Source organism: Cajanus cajan, chromosome 6 (genome assembly GCF_000230855.2).
Source record: "Cajanus cajan strain Asha chromosome 6, NIPB_CcT2T_4, whole genome shotgun sequence".
NCBI classification, from domain to species: domain Eukaryota; kingdom Viridiplantae; phylum Streptophyta; class Magnoliopsida; order Fabales; family Fabaceae; genus Cajanus; species Cajanus cajan.
Genome location: NC_138522.1, coordinates 6,037,257 through 6,063,948, shown reverse-complemented (window position 1 = coordinate 6,063,948; position 26,692 = coordinate 6,037,257). Strand labels below are relative to the sequence as shown.

General features: G+C 37.4%; 2 protein-coding genes across 3 annotated transcripts; one reads left to right on the top strand and one right to left on the bottom strand.

Moving 5' to 3' along the window:
• Window positions 1-15,138: 15,138 nt before the first annotated feature.
• LOC145958515 (uncharacterized) lies at window positions 15,139-16,979 on the bottom strand. The gene is made up of 2 exons (XM_083076010.1): window positions 16,120-16,979; window positions 15,139-16,063 (listed from the first exon to the last, which is right to left on the bottom strand). Exons 1-2 carry the CDS (start codon window positions 16,977-16,979, stop codon window positions 15,139-15,141), a joined length of 1,785 nt encoding a protein of 594 aa, XP_082932136.1.
• Window positions 16,980-21,469: 4,490 nt separating this feature from the next.
• LOC109789322 (uncharacterized) lies at window positions 21,470-25,568 on the top strand. 2 transcript variants are annotated; one of them, XM_020348235.3, is made up of 6 exons: window positions 21,473-21,736; window positions 23,045-23,852; window positions 24,185-24,256; window positions 24,432-24,491; window positions 24,618-24,742; window positions 25,186-25,568. In XM_020348235.3, the coding sequence occupies exons 1-6, from the start codon at window positions 21,602-21,604 to the stop codon at window positions 25,447-25,449; spliced, it is 1,464 nt and encodes a 487-aa protein (XP_020203824.1). In that variant the 5' UTR covers window positions 21,473-21,601; the 3' UTR covers window positions 25,450-25,568. The 2 variants fall into 2 exon arrangements, with proteins under 2 accessions (XP_082932717.1, XP_020203824.1); XM_083076591.1 differs by lacking the exon at window positions 24,618-24,742 and having other exon boundaries at window positions 21,470-21,736; window positions 25,186-25,434.
• Window positions 25,569-26,692: the final 1,124 nt, after the last annotated feature.

Sequence of the window (26,692 nt, the reverse complement as noted above, 5' to 3'; positions counted from 1 at the left end):
AATTTAAAACGAGTTTGTTTATAAAGCAAACAAATAAATAAGTAATCATTCTTAATTTAGTTTTTGACATATATATTAACTCTAGCAAAATAAAGGCACTCGATTTGATTGAATATTGTGGATTTAAGAGTAATAAAATTGCATTGCAGTTTATAAATAAAAAAATCGTATAAATAAAATTATTGAATTATGTTACATTAAACGAAGAGGATCTACAGTTACCAAAATAAATAAAAAAATACAAATATTTTAAAAATGTATACACAAAAAATATTGTATCACCTTGTTAGAGATTTGAAAATACGCAAAAGTAGGCATAAAAAAACTGATATAATGAATTAATTTTAACTTTTAAAAAAATATTTTATTTTTCTTAAAAGTGATTTAAAATAAATTTATTTAAATTTCTCTAAAGATATTTGATATTAATTATTTTAATAAAAATAATAACTTACCTTTTAAATTGTCTCGAAGAATTAATAAATAATTAATTAAAATTGACTTAGTAGCAAAGAATTTGAGTAATATATAAAATATTTTAAGTTTTAATTTATTATCACTATAATAAAGGAAAATAATTTTTTAGTTTTAATTTTATTAAGCATGTATGTTTAAGATGATAATTTAAGATGCTTCTAAATGATATGCATAATAACTTTTTAGATGGCATACTTCATCTGTCTAAGATTAATGTATTGAAAATCACATTTAATATGTCTCATACTTATATTATTTATTTTCAAGTTATTCCTTAATAGGTTGAAGAATAAAAGCTTATTTGATACTTGAAATCTACAAAGAAATAAGGATTTTTTTTTGTTAAAAAAGGACATGTAGATATCTCAAATTGTGCAAAGTTGTCTAAAAAATCATTTTTGACTGACATACACAAAATTTCTTCCTTTTATACCATAAAGATGATAAACAGTCTCGTTGATCAACTAAGAAATAACTATTTGCTTAAACGTATTTAATGCATGCATTTACTGTACTAACTAACACCTAACTACAAAAAAGGAGACAAAGCATGATGAAGAAAGTCGGTGAGTGATACTCAAAGATTTGCAACAAATGTTTTTTAAGATTACCTATATAAATAAGTTTGAATATCACAAAGAGCATTAAAGAGCCTTGACAATCATTCATTTTTTTTTCTTCTTTATAATCTTTCTATAAAGCTTTGTGCTTAAAAGTTGTATCATGTCTTGTGAGTAAAATGAAACTTTTATTATCTTTACCTAGCTTAAAATTGTATGTTTTTAGCTTAAAGCCTGAAAAGACTCTGTTTTTAAAGAATACTTGATGTTAAGGCATGGAGAAACTTTATTATTCAAAGAACACTTGAATAATTTGCATGAAGAGACAAATCAAAAAATAATTAAGTAGAGCCAAAAGTAGCTTGTGAAATAATACTTGTATTTTTTTTTTAAAATAGTGGAACTTGATCAAGAACTAAAAGTAGTCATAGTAGTTGAAACGAACCAGTATAAAAATACCTTATATGATTTAATTTGCTTTGTCTGCATTTTTTAGGCTTCTATTACTACATTGTTGTTTTGAAAAAATGTTGAATTATTAATTGACATTATTCAACCTCTTTTTAGTATCTTTCTTTTCTTCACATTTAGGGTCAAAGATAAAAATTATAGGGTTAATATATCATATATTTATAAATGATGAATAAAAAATCCAACTCAAAATAGCAACCATGTTTTTTCAACAATAGGATCAAGGACAACCTAATAACAAGGTTCATATAACATTGTCCATCCTATGTTGATCAAAAGTCATCTCGTAATAACAACCACATTTTTCCAAATTCAAGGTCAAAGACAACTTTACAGGTCCATATACCCTAGATTAGCACACGATGAATAAAATTTTATATCAAAATAGAAACCATATTTTTTCAACATCAGAGTCAAGGACACCTAATAAGGCTCGTATACCCTTATTCAACATGTGTTGATTAAAAGAGTCATCTCATAATAGCAATCATGTTTTTCAAAATTTAGGGCCAAGGACAAAACTATAGGATTCATATACACTAGATTTACACATGACGAATAAACAATTTAACTCAAAATAACAACCGCATTTTTTAGACATCAAGGTCACAAACAACCTAATAAGGTTCATATAACATTGTTCATCATATTTCGATTAAAAGGGTCATCTCATACTAACAATCATGTTTTTCTTAATTCAAGGTTAGGGACAAAGTTATTAGCTTCGTATACCTTAGATTAACACATAATGAATAAAAAAAATCATCTAAAAATAACAACCACATTCTTTCAACATCAAAATAAGGGACAACCTAATAAGTTTCATATACCCTTTTTCAACATGTGTCAACCAAAAGAGTCATCTCATAATAGCAACCACATTTATAAAACTTTAGGGTCAAAGACATTTATAAGAATCATATACCATGTATTTATACATGATGAACAAGAAATTAATCTAAAAGTAGCAACCATATATTTTCAACATTAGGGTGAAGGACAATCTAACAAGGTTCATATCCCATGGTTTATCATGTGTTGATAAAGAGTCATCTAATAATAGCAACAACATTTTTCTGACTATAGGGTCATGAACAAATTTATAGGTTTCATATACCCTAGATATACACATGATGAATAAAAAAAATTCATTTTAAAATAATAACTACATTTTTTCGACATTAGGGTCACAGACAACCCAATAAGGTTTGTATATCATTTTTCATCATGTATCAATTAAAAGATTCATCTCATAAAAACAACCTCATTCTTGAGATTTCAAGATCAGGGACAAATTTATCGAGTTCATATACCCTAAATTTACACACAATGAATATAAAATTCATCTTGAAATAACAACTATGTTATTTTGACATCAGGTTCAAGGACAATTTGATAAGGGTCATATATCATTATTTAACAAATGTAATTTGAAAGAGTCATCCCATAATAGCAACTACGTTTTTCAAAATTTAAGGTCATATACAAATTTATAAGCTTCATATTCCCTAGATTTACACACAATGAATACAAAAGTCAACTAAAAATAACAACCACATTTTTCAACATTAGGAACAGGGGCAACCTAATAAGGTTCGTATAAACTTATTCATCATAATACTAACAACCACGTTTTTTTCGAATTCAGGGTAAGGGACAAATTTAAAAGGTGCATATACCCTTGATTAACTCATTATGAATAAATAAATAAATTGCAAATAACAAAGGCATTTTATCTACATTAGTGTGAGGGACAACCAAATAAGGTTCTTATATCTTGTTCATCATATGTCGATTGAAATAGTCATCTTATAATCAAAACCTTTTTTTTTTTCAAATTTAGGGTCAATGACAAATTTATAGGATTTATATACCTAGATTTACACATAAAGAATAAAAAATACATCAAAAATAACAACCATGTTTTTTTTATATAAAGCTTAAAATGTCCTAATTAGGTTTGTATACTATTATTGTTCATCGTATGTCAATTAAAAGAGTATACTCATATTGGCAACCGTATTTTCAAAATTTAGGGTTCATATACCCTAGATATAGAAATGACGAATTAAAAAATTTATCTAAAAATAAGAACCATGTGTTTTTTTACTACAGGGTCATTAACAACCAAATAAGGTCCGTACACCATTGTTATTTATATGTTGATTGAAAGAGTCATCTCATAATAATTGATATGTTTTTCCAAATTTAGGATTAGAAAAAAAAATTATAAGGTTCATATAACTTAGATTTACACATGATGAATGAAAAATTATTTCAAAATAGCAATCATTTTTTTACATCAAGGTCAAGGAAAACCTAATAAGGTTCATATACCCTTGTTCATAAAATGTCGATTAAAAGAGTCATCTCATAATAACAATAATGTTTTCTTAAATGTCAGGTCAAAGAAAAATTTATAAAGTTCATATACACTACATTTACACATGATGAAGATTTTTTTTTGCTAAAAATAGCAATCACGTTTTACCGACATTAAAGTTAAGGACAATCGAATAAGGTTGTATATCCTTGTTCACCATATGTCAATTAAAAGAATCATCTCATAATAAGAACCACATTTTTCCAAATTTAGGGTCAAAGACAAATTTATAGGGTTCATATACCTTGAATTTATACATGATGAATATAAAAAGACATTTGAGAATACAAATGATGTTTTTGGCATCATGATCACAAATAACCTAAAAAGGTTCATATAACCTTGTTCCTCATATATCGATTAAAAGAGTCTCTCAAAATAACAATCATTTTCTCCAAATTTAGGATTAGGGATAATTTTATACAGTTCATATAACCTAATTTTACACAGTGAATAAAAAAAATCATCTCAAAATAATAGTCACATTTTTTTCGACATCATGGTTAGGAACAATCTAATAGTTAAGGTTCAAATACCCTTATTAATTAATCATATGTCTATTAAAAGAGTCATTTATTAATAGCAATCACGTTTTCCAACATTCAAGTAATGGATAAGTTTATAGGGTTAATTTACCCTAGATTTACACATGATGAATAAAAAATATGTTTGAAAATAGCAACCATGTTTTGTCAACATTAGTGTTAGGGACAACATAAAAATGTTTGTATACCCTTGTTTATGATATGGTGATTAAAATAGTCATCTAATATTAATAACTACATTTTTTCAAATTCAAGGTCAAGGACAAATTTATAGGGTTCATATACCTTAAATTTACACATGATGATATTCATCTCAAAACAATAATCACATTTTTGTAACACATGGTTTTAGATAACCAAATAAGGTTGGTATACCCATGTCAATAAAATTTAAATTAAAATAGTCATCTCTTAATAACAAACTTGTTTTTCAAAATTTGGGATCGGATAAAAATTTATAGGGCTCATGTAACCTAGATTTTCACATGATGAAACAAAATTCATCTCAAATTAACAACAACTTTTTTCTAACTTCAAGGTGAGGGACATTGTAATAAGGTTCATATTCCGTTGTTCATTATATGTCGATTAAAAAAGTCATTTCATAATAACAACCACATTTTTTCAAATTTAGAGCTAGGAACAAATTTATAAGGTTCATATACCTTACAGATATACACATGATAAATAAAAAATCATCTCAAAATAACAGCCATGTTACTTCTACATTAGGATCACAGACAACCTAAAAATGTTCATAAAACCTTGTTAAACAAATGTTGATTAAAATAATCATTTCATAATGACAACAACTTTTAACGAATTAAGTGTCACAAATAAATTGATTAGGTTCATATACCAAAGATTTACACATGATGAATAAAATAATCATCTAAAAATTGCAACCACATTTTTTCAACACGAGGTTCAGGGACAACTTAATAAGGTACATATACCCTTGTTCATAGAATGCTAATTAAAATAGTCATCTCATAATAACAACCATGTCTTTCTAAATTAAGGACAAGGGATAAATTTATAGTGTTCTTGTACCTTAGAATTTCACTTAATGAATAAAAAATTAATCTCAAAATAACAATCATATTTTATCAACATAACGGTCAAGGAAAACCTAATAAGGTACGTGCACACTTGTTCATCAAAGGTCGATTAAAAGAGTAATCTCATAATAACAACCATGTTTTTCAAAATATAAGGTTAAGGACAAAATTGGGTTTATATACCCTAGATTTAGACATGATGAATAAAAAATTTGTCTTAAAAAAATAAACATGTTTTTTCGACATCAAGATCAAAGACAACCTAATAAGATTTGTATACACTTGTTCATCATACACTGATTAAATGAGTCATCTAATAATAGGAATCATATTTTTCTAACTTCAAGGTCTTGGACAAATTTATAGGATTTATATATCATAAACTTACACACAATGAATAAAAAATTCATCTCAAAATAACAACCATCTTTTTTTACTTCAAGGTAAAAAAACAAGCTAATAAGGTTTGTATATCCTTGTTCACCACATCTCTATTAAAAGTCATCTCATAATAGCAACTCCATTTTTTTAAATTTAGGGTAAGGAACAAATTTATAAGGTTCATACACTCTAGATCTACACACAATGAATAAAAAATTCATCTTGTTAAAGCAACCATGTTTTATAAACATTAGAGTCAGGACAACCTAATAAGTTTGATATACCCTTATTTATCATGTCTTAATTAAAAGTGTTGAATCATAATAACAATCATGATTTTTTGACTTTAGAGTCATATATACAAATTTATTGGGTTCATATACCTTTGATCGACACATAATGAATACAAAATTCATCTAAAAATAACAATTACCTTTATTCAACATTAGAGTCAATGACAACTTAATAATGTTTGTATACCCTTATTGATCATGTCGATTAAAAGAGTCATCTCATATTAACAACCACATTTTTTTTCAAATTTAGGATCATGGACAAATTTATAAGGTTCATATACCTTAGATTTAGACATCATGAATAAAATATTCATGTAAAAAATTAATAAGACAATACTAATAATAAATTTATTAAAAAAACATAAATTAAAATATAATACATTTACGTATAAATTTTGAGTTGTAGGATTCTTCTTTTCCTTTTGTCATCTTTGAAAAAAAGTATAGAAGTAAAATAAGTTAAATTTCACTCTTGATTTTGTTGTAATGCATACATTCATAAAAGAAAAGATAAAAATTGACATTAATTTTGAACTTGCATTTAACTTAATTTTGTTGAAATATTAAAAAAACGTAAGATAAGCATATGTATGTTTAAGTAATTTTACTTAGCGAATACTCGTGAATATAGATACTATTATGTCCTCCCCACCCGTTTATTATTGTTGTGTAATTGTTTCGTGTGTTGTGAATTTGAGTTGTGAAAGGCTGAATTTGAATTCCATTAGGAACCCTTAAGTTATTATAAAATCCCTAAGAATTCTGAATTTCGTATAACAGTAGTGAAGATTGAGTAATTGGATAGTCAATCGAGTGATTGGTGGTACAAAACATTGTAATTAGGCTTTAATTCACAAAGTAACCAAATGGATTTGTGTATAAATAAGATAAACTTAAAAAAAGGGCCAAGTTTTCATAGTTTCTGCAAATGGCTCGAAACTGTCGTCACGTCGGGCGTGGGGGTTGTGATGTTGGGCGCCAAAACCCCTAAAAGCAATTTATGCACTCTACCTCAACAACATCGAACGCTAGAGAGTCCACGTTGAGCACGAGACCTCCAAAGGTTGTAACATTGCCTGTGGACCTTGCCATGTTGGGCGTGAAAACTCTAAATAACTCTTTGTTGCTTGGACACTAAGCCTGGATCTAGCCATGTCGAGTGGGAGATTTCTAGAGAGAAAAGGTTGCTCTTTATGATGACGATATTGGGCACGACTCCCTTGAAGCTTAAGTATTGTGAGACATGTTAGTTAGTTAATTAGTTAATTATGCAGCTTAAATTGTGCTAAACAATGTTTAATGTATTGTTAGATGAGAATGTGAATATTGTGACATTGCTACATTATAAAGTCTAAGTTGAGGGTTTAGCTAGTTAAGAAGTCTAGACATGCATGTCTAGCTAATTGATACAATGAAGTTGTGAACATGATGAGTACAATGAATGTTATGTAGTGAACCATATGTATGAGTTAGGAATGCCTATTACATTGAGTCTTGATTGTGTAACTTGCATCATGTGCATAAAATGAGTTTCGTGACAGAGTATTAGTATGAAATACGTTGTTGGGTAAGGTTCCCTAGTGGTTTTAGGGATCTAAACCTAGGTGGGGTTTTGGAACCCAAGTCTAGCTTATTAAGTGCATGGGGTGAAATTTGTCGAGAAAACATTGTCTCAATGTGTCCCAGTATATCTTCCTCCTAGCAAGAGTGTTGGCTGTCTATCATTTGCATGTACTTTTAGGCTACTCTATAAGCTTTTAAGCGACACATGTTTTTGAATGACACCACATGCATGTAGAACTATGTTGAGTTATTACATACCATGTTGTTAACTACCTTGTATGTGTTTGTTTTATTTATTGCTTACTGTGACTTGTGTGTATGCGTGCTTATGTTTTGCTTCTAGTTATCTACCATTATCTCATACTGAGAGCATAAGATATACCTCACTCCCTTTTCTCTATTTTGTTTGGACTAAATGCCATTTGCAAAAGAAAATCATCAAAAAGTTGTGTTGATGATAAGGCTTAGGTCTTTTGACTGATCTTTGGGTTATGCATTGATAGGAATGTGACATCAAAACATTAATGGACTTTTCTTTTAGGTCATGAATTGTTTACCTTGGATTTATCTTTTTATGTTTTTGGGATCTTTTGTTTAGATTTTATAGACTTGTATGATCTTTAAAGAGCCAAGTAGTTGTTTTCTTTTGTTAAAATTGTAATACAAAGTTTGAAATTTCATTTTAATGACAACCTTAGAGTATTTGTTTTACAAGACGAGATTCAAATATGAATCATCTACATTTGAGGTATTTTTTAAAATATTATTTTGTTGTTTTATTGAAAAACTTTATTTTGAAGACCATTAATAATATGTACTAGCTAAAGGGTTAGTGTGTATCATATTTAGTGTTATCAAAGTCTGATTGATTCAAATTGGAGTGTATGTTATGTGTATTTGTCATGCTTTTGTGTGCACTCTGAATTGTGATTGTTTGCTTAGTGTTGCATGTTTTGAATTGTTATTTGATGTGTTTACATTTTTGTGGATCATAAGAGTAATGATCGATATAAATGATCATGCTATAGTTGATAACCTAAAAGTCTTATTTTGATTGATAGGGAATAGGAATGAAGTTACTAAAACAAAATAGTTAAACATATTCTAGAGCAACAATCCACCTACTTTCAAGGAAGATTTGATCTTAACAGAGCTATGGAGTGATTAAGGGAAGTTAATTTTTTTTTTAAATGATGGAGTGCTCAAATGCACAGAAGGTGACTATTGGTGCCTTTATGTTCCGTGGTGATGTTGGGTATTGGTGGGAGAATACCTTATAAAGGATGATTGTGAATGGTACATTAGTGAATTGGGAGAACTTCAAAAATTATTTTTAGAGTAGTATTTTTCAAAAGACATTAAAAAATAAAAATAAAATAGACTTTTTGGAGTTGAAATAGGAGAACAAAATTATAGCAGAGTATATTGCAAGATTTGAGGACAACTATTTATGAAATACAAAATTGAACATTTTTTTTAGACTTCAATTGATAGTAAATTTTGAGTATTAAAATATTATTAATTGGTATTTTAAATTATGTATTGTATAGAATAAATATATTTTTATATAATTAAAATATAAAATGTTTAATTTTGTTTTTCAATGTGTAAGGTATATTATGGCTAAAATTTACAATAAAAATTGCTCAAAACTCTCATATGACAATTTGGACAATGAGATAAATCCATCAACAAAGAGTTTAGTCGTGTCGACTTGCTTATTATGTTCATAAACTAAACTCACTCGAAATAGTAAGAACTAATTGCAAAAGACAAGTAGGAGGGAGAGAAATCACATATCCAAAAGAAAGTTCTCGGTGTCAAAGTAAGGAAACCAAATTCAACAACCCTATTTATAAGGAAAAGGCTCACAAAGACCCACCAATACAAGTAATGCACCCGTTGGATCTTGTGACAATCGATAGTTGTCAAGACTTGACTCTTCACATACTTGTCATGAAACGACTCATCATGTTAGAGGTTTAAAAGATGTGACTCTCCACCTAATTCTAAAAAGATGATGCCATAAAAGTTATTGAGAAAATGAAAGGACGCATTTGTTTGCCCAATGTTTTAAAAGACAACATTCATTAGAAAGTTCAAGAAGTAAAACAATACAAATCAGAGGTAACAGTAAGAATAAAAAACCTCTTTGTCGTACACTCCTTGAGGCTTAGGTGCATGTATATGAAATAAGTACCAAATACAAAAAACATGAAGTCATTATTAATTGAATACTAGTCAAGGTTCAGATCTATTCCAATAATTACCAAGTCAAGGCTGAAACCCTCGATCTGAAGCCTACACCCCAAGATCGAGACCAACACTTATGCCTCTATATAAGCATATTCTTAAGGGAGCAAGTTAAGAAAAATAATATGAATTTTTAAGGGTGTTATAAACTAAACCATCATTAGCAACATATTACCTAATTGATAATAAGGAAATGAAAGCCCAAAGACCTATGCTCGTTAGGGTTGGTATAAATTGTGATGTATACAAAGGTAAAAGATTATTGTTACTCACATTTATTACATATATGTTATCCTGAGTCGAAATCTCACTGGAGTGTCATAATGCCTTTTGTAGGTATCCCATCTATTGAAGAGTTTAACAACCAAATGCTCATCGACTAAGTATTAGGAGTGAAACAAATGAAAGAGAAAATTACCAAGTTACACTCATATAGGTACAAAAATCTTTAAATATATAAATTATACTTTAAATTTATAATGAAAATTCAATTTGAAAAATAAAAAAATATTTTAAACTATTATTAATTTATTTACAAAATATTTATTATTTGTTGTGTATTTATTTCAATAGGTTGAAATTAAAAATAATCAATTGAATCTACTTAGAATGTATTTAATACCCGTCATGTTACTTGTGTGTCATTTCAATTGGTTAAAATTATAAAGTAATTATTTAAACTTACTTAAATATATTTGTTCTTACCAGAATTTGGTCGTAGAGGTGATCCGTCCAGTAAGATCGGTGAGCCTCCTTTGCTGATACGTTGATGCTCCAAGGTGGGGTTGGTACCTGCAAAAGAGACTCTGATGCCAAAGTTAGGGTTTGTATAAGTAGGAATCTCGTATAAGTAATGCACGTACCTTAGTGTGATTTTGGGTTGCTTTGGGCCTTGGGCCTAAGATAAGGTATATCATGATTAGATAAGGGATCTCGTCCGGGGCGAGATTCTCGGCTCCGCAGTACGGATAGTACACTAGCCCCCCGAGCTCCGAAGACCGTAGGTCGAGGAGTTAAGACCGAGCTCGCCGGGGGGAAGTGACCTTTCACGCGCGCCGCCTGTAGAAGTGTCATGTGTCGCGACTGTTCATTTCCCGGAAACGTGCAAGTGGCGCGTTAAGGGAATTGACGGTTATGCAATGATGGTTTTGTAATTAATGCGCCGTCAGGCGTGCCCCTGAGTCGACACGTGACGTGGTGGTTTTGAATTTGGGGGAAAGGCTTTCTTTTCCCTCACTCGCGCTTCTTCGTCTTTTTCACTTCGCTCTTTTTCCTACTTCTTCAACTTCTTGCTCACGCTTCTTCTCCCGTTTTCATCTGTCCTTTGTCTCCATTTTCTCGGTTTCATTAATGGCTGGCGGTCGTGGTGCTAGTTCTTCTGGGCCCGCTAGGGGCGGGGCGCGTGGCAAGGTGGTGGCGGCCAGGAGAGCCGCTATCGAGAAGGCGGTTCTGCCTCTGCCTAAGGACTTGGAGTCAGGTATTCCTGGCTACGACTGGGTCAAGCGTGAAATGGCCAAGGTCGAGAGTGTGTTCGAGTCGTCTTCAGAGGTCGACGCGATTTGGGGGACACACAGGATTTGTGACCCCTCTATTTCCCGAATGATTCGGCTGAAGCCCTGTCCGGCCGGTGAGGGCGTGTATATGAAGAAGCCTACTAGTCCCCCTTCTTTCTATGTCTATCAGTGTTTTTTCAGGGACCTGGGTGTCTGTCTTCCTTTCACTCAGTTCGAGTGTGATTTCTTGAATTATGTCAACGCTGCTCCCAGCCAACTGCACCCCAATAGCTGGGGTTTTTTAAGGGCGTTTCAAGTCTTGTGCGCGGTTTTAGGGATAGCGGTATCCCCTCGGGTTTTTCTCCACTTCTATCAGTTGAAGTTGGGTGTTCCGCTGTATGACGTCCTTTCTTTAAACGGGGGTAAAGATAGAGGTTTATTTACTCCCAATCTTACAAGAATTACAGGCAAGAGTTCTTCCGGGTTACTATTGTCAATGTCGATCCTTTAGAGGATGGGGGTTTCTATTTTGGCGGGCTGCCAAGGTTCCCTTTTTATTGGTGTCCTGACCCGTCGGGATTTCACGAGGTGGACGCTTCACAATTGACCGCTTCGGAGGCGGCTGCCGTTGATGCTCTCAAGGCGTTTCCCCGGCCGCTGGATTGTAAACTCATCCTATCGCTCGAGAATTTGGCGCATAGGGAGAGGAGTCTGGAGGGTAAGTATCTTGTATTTCTGCGACTTGTTAGGGTTTTGTTTTTGCTGATGTGTTTTGTTTTTTGTTTGCAGGTATCGTGGGGAAGGACTTGTGGCGTGAGCTGAAGCACCGCTACAATGTCATTGAGCTCGAGGCTCTTGAAGGTCGGGAGGAGGAGGTCTCTCCCCTAAAGACCAACCGGAAGAGGAAGAGGGTTGTGAAAGAGGTTGGGGGGACCTCTGCTCCTTGCGAAGTGGAGGGGGCTGCCTACAAAGCCGCTAGCGTCGAGGCGATGGGCTTAACCGGGAGCCTTCTGCCTGAGAAAGGTGCTCGGGTGGTTACCGAGGAGGTGGCGACGGCTGCAGAGCCCCTTGCACGACCTGCTGGGGTATCCACCCGGGCTGCTAAGCGAGTTATTAGGGCCGCCATGGTGAGTACCACGCCGAGGCCTTTGCTCCTTTACTCTGTATGCTGTTGTCCAATTTCCTGAATTGGGATTGTCTGTTATAGGTGGGGGCTGTTACCGGGGGGCTACCCAGGTCGCTGGTCCGGTCGCTCCGTCCCCTGGAGTGGTGGCTCCGGTCGCCAAACGGGTCGCCCACGCTGCCGAGGTAGGTAGCGTGTGTTTGTGATTGATGCATTGTGCCCCTGATTGTCTTCTGTTTGCGAAGTTTATGTTTCTTCTTACTTTTCTTTTGTAGGCGAGCAAGGCCGCAAAGGTTCTGGAGACTCCAAGGTCAACAGCGACAGGGGTCGATGCTCCTGGGGCAGAGCCGGGGGCTTCTGCTCCAGTTTCGGCCGGCACCCGTGGGGAGGGGCCTAGTTCTGGGGTCCCGACCTCCGCCCCGACGGCGAAGGGGCCTCCAAGGTGCTCGTACCTTGCATATCATTACGCGCGTGAAGGCGCTCCGATGCGATTGGAGCATCTGAGCGCGTCGGAGGAGGTCGACTCCTTGTGGAGTGCTTCATTGACTCTGGATAAGTTTTTTCCCAGGGGGTCACTGAGCGCGGCTGACCAGGCAATGCTCGAGTCTGTCGGGCCAATGGGGAGTTTTGATGCTGCTCAGATCTTCCTGCAGCGGGGTACAACCATTGTGGATCACTGGAAGCACAAGTGGTCTCGGCAGCAAGAGGATTTGGCGAAGCTGAAAAGCCGAGTGCAGCCTTTGGAGGAGGAGAATAAGGTTTTGACCGCTGCTCTTGGTGAAGCGAAGATGCAGGGGGCCGAGCTCCAGGCGACTCGGGAGGACCTTGCCGAGGCCCAGAAATCATTGGAGGTCGCTCTGCGCTCCAATGAAGGTTATGCGAGCCAGGTTCGTTCTTTGGAAGAGGAGGTCACGTTTTTGAAGGGTGAGCTGGTGTCGGTGACTGAGGAGCGTCTTCGCGACGAGGTCATTCTTGGCAGCAAGGAAGAAGAGATAGTTGCTCAGCGGAAAGCTCTTTCGGCGCTGGAGGCCGAGAAGGCAGTATTGAAGAAGAGACTTGAAGAAGTCGAGCGTTCCCTTATGGTGGAGCATAAGAGAGGTTTCCTCAAGGCTGCTCGCCAGGGTAGACTCCTCGCGCCAGGGTTCAACTTTTCTAGTATGCATGTGGAAAAGGTTGTTCGGTTTGGGAAGCTAGTCAGGGAGGACGACGTCGAGGATAGTTCTAGCGACAACGCCTCTGCGTAGGCCAATTTTGTTGTGTTTGTTTGCTTTATTTTTTCGTACTTGTATTCATGTATTGAACATGGTTTTTTTGTATGCATGTGCTTTTTTCTGCACCCGTGCTTGGTTTGAGTTGTTTTCGAGGTTTAGGGCACACGTTTGGTGCCTGTTGTATAGGTGTTGGTACTTTACTTTGAATTCGTTGTGCCGAGATTCGAAGTCGACTTCAGTTTTTTGTTTAGTAGCGTGCTGCGAGGGCTCGAACTCGCCTTTAGGTAGTAGTGCCGAGATTCGAATTTGACCTCGGATAATCGTCTTGGGGTTCGTACCCGACCTCAAATGAGCGTGTCGAGGTTCGTACCCGACTTCTAGTAAACGTGGCTAGGTTCGTTCTTGACCTCTAATAAATGTGACGAGGTTCGTACTCGACCTCTAGTAAGCATGGCGAGGTTCGTTCTCGACCTCTAATAAACGAGGCGAGGTTCGTTCTCAACCTCTAATGATCATGACAAGGTTCGTTCTCGACCTCTAATAATTATGACGAGGTTCGTTCTCGACCTCTTATAATCATGACGAGGTTCGTTCTCGTCCTCTAATAAGCGTCGCGAGGCTCGTACTCGACCTCTAATAAACGTGGCGAGGTTCGTTCTCGACCTCTAATGATCATGACGAGGTTCGCTCTCGACCTCTAATAAGCGTGGCGAGGTTCGTACTCGACCTCTAATAAGCGTGGCGAGGCTCGTACTAGACCTCTAATAAACGTGGCGAGGTTCGTTCTCGACCTCTAATGATCATGACGAGGTTCGCTCTCGACCTCTAATAAGCGTGGCGAGGTTCGTACTCGACCTCTAATAATCATGGTGAGGCTCGTACTCGGCCTCTAATAATTATGACGAGGTTCGTTCTCGACCTCTAGTAATCATGATGAGGTTCATTCTTGACCTCTAATAATCATGACGAGGTTCGTTCTCGACCTCTAATAAGCGTGGTGAGGTTCGTACTCGTCCTCTAATAAACGTGGCGAGGCTCGTACTCGGCCTCTAATAATTATGACAAGGTTCATTCTCGACCTCTAATAATCATGATGAGGTTCGTTCTCGACCTCTAATAAGCGTGGCGAGGTTCGTACTCGACCTCTAATAAATGTGAACAAAATGATGATAGTAAGAGAGTGTGAATAAAAGGGGATGAGTCATTTTATTGATGAAAATGTGTGCCTCGTTAAAAACCCTCTCAGCTAAAACCCATCTTTTTCTTTTTTGGGACAAAAGACTGAGGCGGGAAAAGAGTGCACGGCTCATTGGTACAAAGTTCAACTGAAATAGAACTTGAGATGCGTAGCATTCCAAGTTCGTGGTATGGGTTTCCCGCTGAGTTCTTCCAGTCTATATGCTCCATTTTCCAAGTCTTCTGTGACTCGGAAGGGGCCGCCCCAAGTGGGTGCGAGTTTCCCATCTGACGTGTCTTTTCTTGCTTCGCCTAGTAATCGCCAGACTAAGTCACCTACCTGGAAAGAGCGAGGTTTTACTCGGGTGTTGTACCTTCGGGAAGCTCGGAGCTTGCAGGCTTCTTCGTGGATTTGGGCTTCGTCTCTAAGCTCGTCCACTAGGTCGAGGTCAGCCGCCAGTTCTTGGGTGTTCTGTTCGTCGTTGAAGGTTTGGCGTCTGTGGGATGTTTGGCTGACTTCTACTGGGATCATTGTGTCAGCTCCGTAGGTCAGTCTGTAAGGCGTCTCTCGCGTAGTTGACTGGGGGGTGCAATGATATGCCCAGAGAATGCTGGGGAGTTCCTCAGGCCATTGCCCTTTGGCGCTTCCTAGTCGCTTTTTGAGCTCCCGGAGGATGACCTTGTTGGCAGCTTCGGCCTGGTCATTGGTCTGGGGGTGTTCCACCGAGGTTGAGAGGTGTTTGATTCTAAATTCGTGGAGGAAATCTTCGAACTCTTGTGCGATGAACTGTCGCCCGTTGTCGGTAACGAGGGCGTGAGGGATTCCGAAGCGGCAGATGATGTTCTTCCAAGTGAACTTCCGCACGTTCTCAGTGGAATTTTGGCGAGTTGACATGCTTCGATCCACTTTGTGAAGTAGTCGATTGCTACCAAGAGGAACTTTAGCTGACCTTTCGCAGGTAGGAATGGTCCGAGGATGTCTATTCCCCATTGGGAGAAGGGCCACGCCGACATCATGTGGTGGAGATTTTCGGGTGGCTGTCGGTGTGCGTTGCCAAACTGTTGGGATTCTTTACATTTTTGGATGTGGCTTTGGCAATCCGACTTCAAAGTGGGCCAATAGTACCCAGCTCGGAGTACTCTAGTTGCCATTGAGCGTGCACCGGAGTGCATGCCGCATATCCCCTGGTAGATTTCCCTAATGACATAGGCTGCCTGAGACGCCATTAGGCATTTGAGTAATGGAGAGGAAATGCCGCGCTTGAATAACTCATCGCCAATGATGATGAACTTGGCCGATCTCATCCTTATCCTCCGAGCTTCATCTTTATCCTCGGGCAGGACTCCTTCTTTCAAGTAGCTCCAGATGCTTGCCATCCATCCCAAGTCTTCATTGTCACTGACGCTGACGATTTTGTCATCCAGGCTAGGGGAGTGCAAGGTTTCCTGGATGATGGTTCGGTGCTGCCCGGGCCTTTTGGTGTTGGCGAGCTTCGATAGGAGGTCGGCTTGGGCATTTTGTTCTCGCGGCACGTGCTTTATGGTGAATTCGTTGAAGGATGAGATCTGGTGGGACGCAGTGTGAAAATACCATTGCAACATAGTGTCCTTTGCTTGGTACGTCCCGTTGAGCTGCTCCACCATGAGTTTTGAGTCACTGTTGCAACTCACTCTTCGAGCTCCGAGGTCGTGGGCTAGCCTCAGCCCTGCGAGGAGTGCCTCGTATTCTGCCTGGTTATTGGTCACCTTGAAGCCGAATTTCAGGGATTGCTCCAAGGCGACTTGGTTTGGACCTTCCAGAATGATACCCGCACCACCACCTTTGGAGTTGGAGGATCCGTCAACATGCAAAGTCCATACCTGGGGTTCCTCGGTGGTAATTGGCGTGAGCTCAGCTACGAGGTTGGCCAGGCATTGGGCCTTCAGGGGTCCGCGACTTTCGTATTGGATGCCGAACTCGGATAGTTCTACTGACCAGGCGATCATGCGTCCGGCAAGCTCGGGCTTTCACAGGATTTGCTTGATGGGATAGTCAGTTTTGACTACCACCTGGTGGCTCTAGAAGTAGGGCCGGAGCCGCCGGGCTGCGGTGACAAGCGCCAATGCCAGCTTTTCGATCATTTGTATCTTCTCTCCGCGTCCTGGAGGACTCGGCTGATGAAGTAGATAGGTGTCTGTACTTTTTGGTGTTCTTGTACGATAACTGCACTGATGGCGTTTTCTGCTACCGCCGGGTAGAGAAGGAGGTCGGTGTTGTGATCCGGTCTCTATAGGATCGGTGGAGTGGTGAGGAAAGATTTGAAGCTTTGGAAAGCTTCTTCGCACTGATCTGTCCACAGGAAGTCCTTTGGCTTTTTTAACAGGGTGAAGATTGGTCCTGCCTTCTCCGCGAGTTTGGGAATGAAGCGAGATAGTGAGACTAACCGTCCGGCCAGGCGTTGGACCTCTTTCATCGTTTTTTGGGCTTTGCATCTGGATGATGGCTTTGCACTTCTCGGGGTTGGCCTCGATTCCTCTGCTAGTAATCATGAAGCCGAGGAACTTACCTCCCTGGACACCGAAGACGCATTTCTCCGGGTTGAGGCGCATGTTATGCCTTCTGACTTGGGCGAATACCTCGGCGAGGTCGGTAGCATGGTCTATTGCCGAGGTGGTTTTGACTACCATGTCGTCGACGTAGACTTCCATGTTTCTCCCAATTTGTTGATGGAAAACCTTGTCCATCAGCCGTTGGTAGGTTGCCCCTGCATTTTTTAGGCCGAAGGGCATCACCCGGTAGCAGTAGTTGGCGTGGTCGGTGATGAAGGACGTGTGTACTTTATCAGGTGGGTACATCATTATCTGGTTGTACCCAGAGTATGCATCGAGGAAACAGAGGAGGGCGTGTCCGGAAGCTCCGTCGACTAACCTGTCAATGCTCGGCAGAGGGTATGAGTCCTTGGGGCATGCTTTGTTTAGGTCGGTATAGTCGATGCACATGCGCCACTTTCCCGAGTTCTTCTTTACTAGGACCACATTTGCTAGCCAGGTGGTGTATCTGACTTCACGGATGAAGCCAGCGTTGAGCAATTTCTATGTTTCGGCGACGATGGCCTCTCGTCTCTCACCGCCGACCTTTCTCTTCCTCTGGGCGACTAGTTTTGCCTCCTTGTGTATTGCTAGTTTATGGCAGATAAAATCGGCGCTTATGCCTGGCATGTCAGCGCTAGACCAGGTGAAGAGGTCGGCGTTCCTCAGGATTTCCGCTTCAAGCTGCTGTCGCAACTCTGGGGTCAACTGTTTGCTGATCTTCGTGGTTTGCCCAGGGAGTTTCCCGATCTGGAGATCATCGAGCTCGTCAACGGGGCTGGGCTACCCATTGTGAGCATCGGATCTTGGATCGAGGTTGGTGATTTCTTCGCGGTCGGTGTGGGCCATGGTGATGAGGTTGCTCTTGCACTGCTCGCCGAGTGGGGCAACTCTCAGGCTTTCTGCATAGCATTGCTGTGCCACCTTTTGGTTTGCTTTGACTGAGATAATCTTTCCATCGTGTCCTGGGAATTTCATGGTGAGGTGTGGGGTGGACACCACCGCTCCGAGCTGATTCAAGGTTGGCCTGCCGATGATGATGTTATAGGAGGTGTCAGCTTCCACGAGGAGGTATCGAACCATGACCCGCCTTGAGTCCGGGGGTGCCCCGAAAGTTATTAGTAAGTCCACGTACCCCGGGGTGTGAATGCTCCTTCCTGCAAAACCGACTAGGGGTTCTGTGTGAGATTGTATGAGAGAGTGGGGGATGTCTAACCTGAGGAACGTTGGCCAATATAGAATGTTAGCCGAGCTCCCTTGGTCGACTAGGGTCTTGTGAACCTCCCAATTGGCTAATGTCACCGCTATGACCATGGGATCGTCCTGATTTGGGTTGACCCCGACATAGTCGTCGTCGGTGAAAGTGATCGACGGCAAGCTCTGGCGAGAAGCGGGGGTGGTGAAGTGTACGCGGTTAAACTTGCGCATGTGTTTTTTTCCAGGCCGAGCTGTTGGAACCCCCTCTTGCGAAGCCTCCTGCGATCGTACCGATTATTCCCCGTAGGGGAGTTGATCCTGCTTCCTGGTTTACCTCGCCTCGCATTGCTCCGCCGGGGTTGAGCTGAGAGCCGGAGGGGTGATCAGGGTGTCGCCGTCGGGGTTGAACGCGAACCTTGTTGTTTTCCGCGCTCAGGGTCGCTAGGTCGACTTTGTTGATCAGGCTTCTTAAGGCTGCAGCGTCGCTGTCCATGGTGATTGAGTGTTTAGCGTCGTCTGTTGCACGTCTGCTGTGGCTTCTGGTGAAAACCATACAGGTGGCCGATAAGAGCTGTCTTGATCGGCCCCACGGTGGGCGCCAAATGTTCTTACCGGAATTTGGTCGTAGAGGTGATCCGTCCAGTAAGATCGGTGAGCCTCCTTTGCTGATACGTTGATGCTCCAAGGTGGGGTTGGTACCTGCAAAAGAGACTCCGATGCCAAAGTTAGGGTTTGTATGAGTAGGAATCTCGTATAAGTAATGCACGTACCTTAGTGTGATTTTGGGTTGCTTTGGGCCTTGGGCCTAAGATAAGGTATATCATGATTAGATAAGGGATCTCGTCCGGGGCGAGATTCTCGGGAATCAGTTATTATTCACTTAAATGCCGAGCTGACGTCGCGTGGCGTGTGCCCGAAGTCGTCCTGCGTTGCTGTACCGAGCTCGGAGCTCGGCTCTGCAGTACGGATAGTACAATATTCATCATCTATTGTATCATTTCAATTTATTGAAATTAGAAAATAATTAATTGAATATACTTAATAATATATCCACCATGTATTAGTTGACTAAAATTAATTTTTCCTATAATATGTAAGATCCCTAACTTTTAATTATGTAATTTTATAAAATTAAAAAATTAAAATTATACAATTAAAAATAAAAAAACAAAAATCACATATTTAATAGGTTAAAAACCTCTTTTGGTCCCTTATAATATTTTTTGTTTCAATTTAGTCCCACTTTAATTTTAGGTCTCAATTTGGTCCTCAATAATTTAAATCATTGCAATTTGGGACTTCCGTCTAAATGATTTAAACAGAGTTAACTAGTAGCCACGTGGATGCCACGTAGATGCCACGTAGGTGGATCCCAAAATCCTTGAATACACCTGGAAGCAGAACGGCCCGTTCTGGTTACACTATTGGTGTGCAAATTTTGTACCTGGAACGGGCCGTTCCAGATGCAAAATTAACACTCCAAAGTTTAACCAGAACGAGCCGTTCTGATTTCAGAACGGGCCGTTCTAGTTCCAAAATTATTTTTTTTTTGCTAATCCAATAAAAAAAATTCAATAAAATCCAAGTTATCGAAAATAAAAATTATCGCGGGCGAATATTTACTAAAGTACAAAACATTTCAAACACTAGATTTGATAATATTGTTAATGGGGATTGATAACTTCAATTGTTTAACATTTGGGCTATACAATGTATCATTAAGGACGATGCAGTGTATCACTAAGGACAATGATAACAAGTTTTATTTCATTGTTAGTCAAACTGAAGTAAATCACTTACTACCAAATTGACACTATGCAGTCAAGATGAAACGAAACGGTGTTTTCCCTTGAAGTAATTGACGATGTACCCCAACAATAACAACCTGTTCTTGAGGAGGTACAACCTGAATTTTTGTGATTTAAGGTTTCCCTTCAGCGTTACCCAGATGATTTCCTTTCTCAATAATTTCTTTGAACTTTTTTAGTATATGTTATGTTCGGAATTTTTGTTTTCAGTTTCTGAACCATGTTTCTGTCTTTGAATTTATGATATATTATGAATTTTTATTTTTAATTTTTGAATCACATTACAGCATTTTAATCAAGATTTTGAACTAGATAAGTTCAAATCAAAGAAGGATTTTGGAAGGTCTTATCTTATTTGATTTTTTTTATATAGTTTTATTCATAAATAAATATTAATTTATTGTATTTTTTATTTATTATATTTTTATTAATATAGATATAATAAAAAAAATACAAAAAAAAAAATGAAGTTGCGTTCTGGAATGGCCCGTTTTAAAAGCAGAACGGTTCGTTCTGCTGCACGCATGTTGTGTTAAATTTGCATTTAGAATGACCTGTTCTAGTTGCAAAATTAACACATAACATGTGCATGCAAAACGGGTCATTCTGGTTTCAGGTGTATTCATGCCATTTGACATCCACCTATGCATCTACGTGGCATCCACATGACATCCACACCAGTAGAAGTTAACTCCGTTTAAATCATTTGGACCCAAATAACAATGATTTAAATTATTAAGAACTAAATTAAGAGCTAAAATTAAAATAAGACTAAATTAAAATAAAAAAATATTATCAGCAACTAAAAGAGATTTTTAACCTATTTAATATAATAAATGGTTAAACGTACAATTTTTAAAAAAATAATAATCTTTCTAGTAAGCGTAAGCGTACTTACCAAGCAAGCCAGCAACGTGGAGATTGAAACATGGTAAAAAAACCATAACCAAACTACAGTGTTGAGTTGGGGTTTTGTTCTTCTCTTCTGTGCTATGAATTGAAGGAGAGAACTTGTCTGAGTTGAGTAAGAGGGAAATGGGTAGCAAGGGACACCCAGTTTGTGCAGTCTGCACCAACAACTGTCTATTGTTCCACCGACCAAAACAAACACCACCTTCACCAACCTGTTTCTTCAAGGTCATCGCTAAACAAGAGCATTTAACTACTTTGGTTCGTATCATAATCACCTTCTCCTTCATTTTTACTTTCCTTTTCAAACCATCCATGGCACCTCTCGCTCTCTCTCATTATCCTGTTTACATTCTCCACCAATTTACTTCAAAGCTGCTTTCTTTGTTGTTTAAGAAAAATTGTTGCTTTTGAGTAAATCGCCCTTGAGCCAAGACGCCATTATTACACTTTGATCTTATTCCTGTTTCTTAAATGCTGTATTTGAGAATTGCTTTGTGCTTTGTGCTGTGTGTTTCACTTCATTGTTTGTTTTGGTGCTACTTGACCACCCTTTAAGTTGGGGATTCTGTTCATATCTTGAAATCCCTACATTTTTTTTCCAGCGATCATGCACATTGCATCCAAAACGCGAGGTTAAGCTCCATTTATACTTGGCGGTTCACATAATTTGTATGAAACATTGAAACTTGAGAGTTGTGACATACATGCAGGTGCACACATGCACATATATATTTAACTTAATAAAGTTTGGGTCCTGCTAAGTGCTAACTGGTGCCAAGGAATTGATAAATAGAAAGTTTTTTATTGATTACCTCGGGTTGCATTGGAAAGTAGGGGATAGTACACTATCCCACTTCTCAATGAAAAAGTTTTTACTTTTAATTCCTTAACCAATGATCCGAGGGCACTGCTTAGCATTTTCCGTAAAGTATTGCATGTAATACCCTCCCACACCCACACCCATCTATACATGCATACTCATATATAACTTCATAAAGTATTGCTTGTGATCTATTAGAGAAATGAAATGCTAGCTATATATTCTCTAATACATTCTTTACTATTGGCCAAGAATTATTGAAAATCACCAAATTGTATAAGTCTCACCGAGCCTCCTGTGACTCTTCACATAGTTCCAAAATTCCTGACCCACAAAATTCTCATTATTAGCTGACGAAATATGTATTCATATCTTCCATTTGTGATCCTTAACCAAGCAAGTCCTTAACCAAGCAAGTTCTGTTTTTTGCCCCCACCATTGATCCCTTCTGACAAAATAAGATTTTGGTTTGAACACTTCCCAATCTGTACATGATCTTGATGTCTATCAGGCTCACCTTTTCTGCTTCTGTAACAGTATACAAGTGAATTTTTCTTTTCATAGAGTTTGTACACCTTACATTCATTCATATTATTTGTGTAGCCTGAATCAGATAATGCAGTATGCATTTTGCTTTGATCTGCCCATTTGTCTTCATACTACTTTTTTTTATAGCATATTTCTCTTTATATTAACCATGGATTCTGATCTTGCATATTATTTCTCAACATCTCTTTAAACTGCAGTATATTCCTCCTGCCTTTAGTAGTATTGTGTCACACTTGGTTAATAAGAAAGTCATTCTCAATGATTCAAGTGGGAAGCAATGGAATGTAGAAGTATCAGAAGTTAATGGTTCTTTTGTGTTTGAGGAAGGATGGAATACTTTTTCATTGGATCATGGGCTTAAAGTTGGATATTTTCTAGTATTCAATTACATAAAGGATTTGCACTTTGATGTCAAGATCTATGATACATCTGCATGTGAAAAGCTTGATTTTTCTAAAAAAAGAAATCAGAAGAAAAGAAGTAGGGGCAAAAGTGGCTCTCCAGTAAAAGATGGTAAGTTGGTTAGACAAGGTCCCAATGCCGTAGTTGTCTCCCAGCTTCATGTGCCAAAAATGCAAAACCAGCGCAGCAAGGTTGACTCAGTAGTACCACAAAATAGTAAAGAGAGTGGCCAACTTATGTGCATATCAGAACACTGTGAAGACCCATATTATTCAACAAGTCTAGAATTTGATCAGAGCCATGGTGTTGATGGGACTACGAGATTTGCAAACGGAGATTCAAAAGTTCCTGATGTTGATTGTGGAACCCATATATATCAAAATGATGCAATCGTATGTAGTAAGAACCCTATGTTTGAAGTGGGCATGGGAGCTTACTTAGACATATCTGAACTTGAAATGTCAGGAGGAAATACTTCCCTAGGTGAGGCAAACAAAAGCACCTATGACAAGACTTCTACTTTGGAACTTGAAGCAAACAAAGGGATCAAAGCCATCATGTACAACAGGGAAGCTCAAGAGTGTCAAATTGCCGAGAGCTTAGGTACTAAAGTAGTAAAGTTAACAGAGTAGTTTGTTACAGGATCAGATAAATACTGTCCTAGTAAAACTTAGTTTGCTTTACATACTTTAAGGCTTCGGGCTTCTAGGTTTATCACTTGTAATACGTGTGATATTTTCCTATATTCAGCTTTTTATTATTTTTACTTGGCATTGGCTTTGGCTTATTTTTAGAAAGTGATCAGGCTGCAATGTCCAAAGAAGAGCATGATTTGCATATTGGTGGTTTTCACAACACCCAACAGAAGTCCAATGGGATCTCAAATTACTTAGATGCTGAATTGGGTGGTTATTGATCAGTTAATATGATTACAGGTGAAATGAAGAAAGTTCCTGTGGACATGGCTCCCGAGTTGGGCAGTTCCATGGATGAATTGAATGTAACAGGTGTTTTCATTTTCTACCACTTCTGTTGAAATTTGTTGTCACTTTAAATCTCATTATTGGTGGGTGCATGCACTTGTCTGCAGTAACTTACATTAACAGGTGCTCAGTTTGTATGTATTTTCTCACGTAGGCCCTTGATTTACCTGAATTAATCGATTAACTATTATGATTACAGGTGAAATCTCTGAAAAGTCCAAGAAAGAGCCTGTAACTCTCGATGAATTGGGAGTAACAGGTTTGAATTTTTTCCTCAATACTTCTGTTTTAAATTTTCTACTCACTTTTTTGTGCATGCACTTCTCTATACTACGTAAATGGTAAATTATCAGATCTTATGGATAAGTTTTCTGTGTGATTATAGGGTTGCCAGAGGAGACTAAGGGAGAGTTGGGTCACAGTTCTGACATGTTTAATCAACATAATGAGAGTCACTTCAAAACTGCACTCACTTTCTCCTGCGTGGTGCCTAATGATGATGTTTACCTTGTACGATATTAACTGGCCCTTAGTGACCTTATCTCTATGCATGGTTATATAGTTTTTGCTGTAAATTGATTTTGCACTACATGATTACAAACTGGGATTATGATCGGGATAAAACTTAGGTAGAATACTATAAATGTTATTAGTGTTGTTTTCTGATCAAAATTAGCGTGGTAATCTGCACACTAAGTAACATCATTTAGTGCCAACTTTTATTGTCTGGGTTATGAAGACTCTAAACCCTAAACCCTCAGGCCAAAAAGTATCTATAATAAAATACTGTATCTAAGTTTTATCCGTATGGTTACAGTTTCTTATTGATAGGATAGCTATAAATTTTACTACTCTCATTTAGCTCATCATCTTTTGTGGTACAGCCTTTTGTATGCTGTTTCTCATTCTTCTTTGTGTGTGTTTTGAGCACTTGTAGTTTATATTTACCGCAGGAATTGGCCAGATGCCTACATGTGATTCGCGGGATAAAAGAGTCTCGGCAAAAGAAGATGGTAGTGTTACTTCGGGATCCACTGAGGAGATTGTGGCCAGTGTTTTACAATGAGAAACTGCTGTTACTGACTCATGGATGGTTAAATTTTAGCAGAGCTAATAAGATTGAACCAAATGATGTGTGCACGTTTGAGGCTGAGGCTGAAGCTGAGGACAAGTATAAACGAATCTTAACTGTACATATAGCCCACAAGAGATGTTAGAGTAACTCTAAGGAGTTGTTTGGAGCATGGAATCATGTGTTTGGTGGTCCTCATTGTGTCACATTAGTGTTAAACAACTTTACTCTATTTTTATTCTAATAGTGAGATTTTTCAAGCAATTCCTAGAAATTTAATATTTTTTAATTTTTTAATCTTGAATTTCATTAAAATTATGATACCTTAAAATAAATGAAAAAAATTGCAAAAAAGATAAATTTTCCAACAGCCCAAATTTCCAACGGCACATTTTTTTATAATTTTTTTTAATCTTTTCCAACGGCATCTTCTTTTTTTTTTTTTCCCTCTTCTTCTTCTCCTTCTCTTTTTCTGTTCTTCTCCCCCGTTGCACCACATCGCTCTATCGTGCGCCTCCTCTATCGATCGTGCACTCCGTTGGACTGCCCGCCTCCTCCGCTGGTTGCAATCATTGTTTTAAAAATTGGATCGGATCAGTTGAATTGGGAATTGGTGGGCTAGCCGGTCCAAACTTGAATTGGATTGGTTATGTATTTGATTCGTTTCAAATTAGAGTAAACTAACATTTTCCGATTCGACTAGTGAATTGGTGGGTCAAACTCGTTCAACTACAAAACTTTTTAGTATTTTTTTAAGAGATCACAAACCATAAAAATAATAATAATAATTAAATCCAATTAATGAAAAAGTAAATAGTCTTATTAAACATAACAATAATTATTTGGTCTAATGTATTTGTTTATAATATATGCAACATAAATAATTTTTATAGTATATTATTAATTTTAAATTATATATTTAATAATATAATATTTATGTAGATATTACATATATTATTTTGTGATATCAATTACAAGTATATTATATATGTACATATTATTTATATTTTTAATTTGTACTAATATACAGTTTAACGTGTATTTTTTTTATGTATTTTTTATATAAAATAAAAATAAAGATAATTTTAAATAAAATGAAAATTAAAATTTAAAATAAGATATGAATTTATTAAATTTATAAGTATAAAATATATTTAACATGAATATTTTTTTAAAAAAATTAATAAAAATTAGGTCATACGGTTTAATTAGTGATCCACTAGTTCAATCTTTGACCTACTGACCCAATACCTTAATCGGTTTGATCACCGGTCCAATTTTTAAAATTATGGTTGCACCTTTCTTCTCTTCCCTTTCCTTTTTTTTTTTTCTAGTTAAAAATTAATATTATATTTAAGCAACTGTTGTTTGTAGAAGCAACCCAAATT

Coding starts and splice junctions, on each gene's coding strand:
- LOC109789322 (XM_020348235.3), top strand. CDS start 21,602: ATGGGTAGCAAGGGACACCCAGTTTGTGCAGTCTGCACCAACAACTGT. Junction 23,853..24,184: donor TCAAATTGCCGAGAGCTTAG/GTACTAAAGTAG, acceptor ATATGATTACAG/GTGAAATGAAGAAAGTTCCT. Junction 24,492..24,617: donor CGATGAATTGGGAGTAACAG/GTTTGAATTTTT, acceptor GTGTGATTATAG/GGTTGCCAGAGGAGACTAAG.
- LOC145958515 (XM_083076010.1), bottom strand. CDS start 16,979: ATGATCGCCTGGTCAGTAGAACTATCCGAGTTCGGCATCCAATACGAA. Junction 16,064..16,119: donor ACTAGAGTACTCCGAGCTGG/GTACTATTGGCC, acceptor AAAAATGTAAAG/AATCCCAACAGTTTGGCAAC.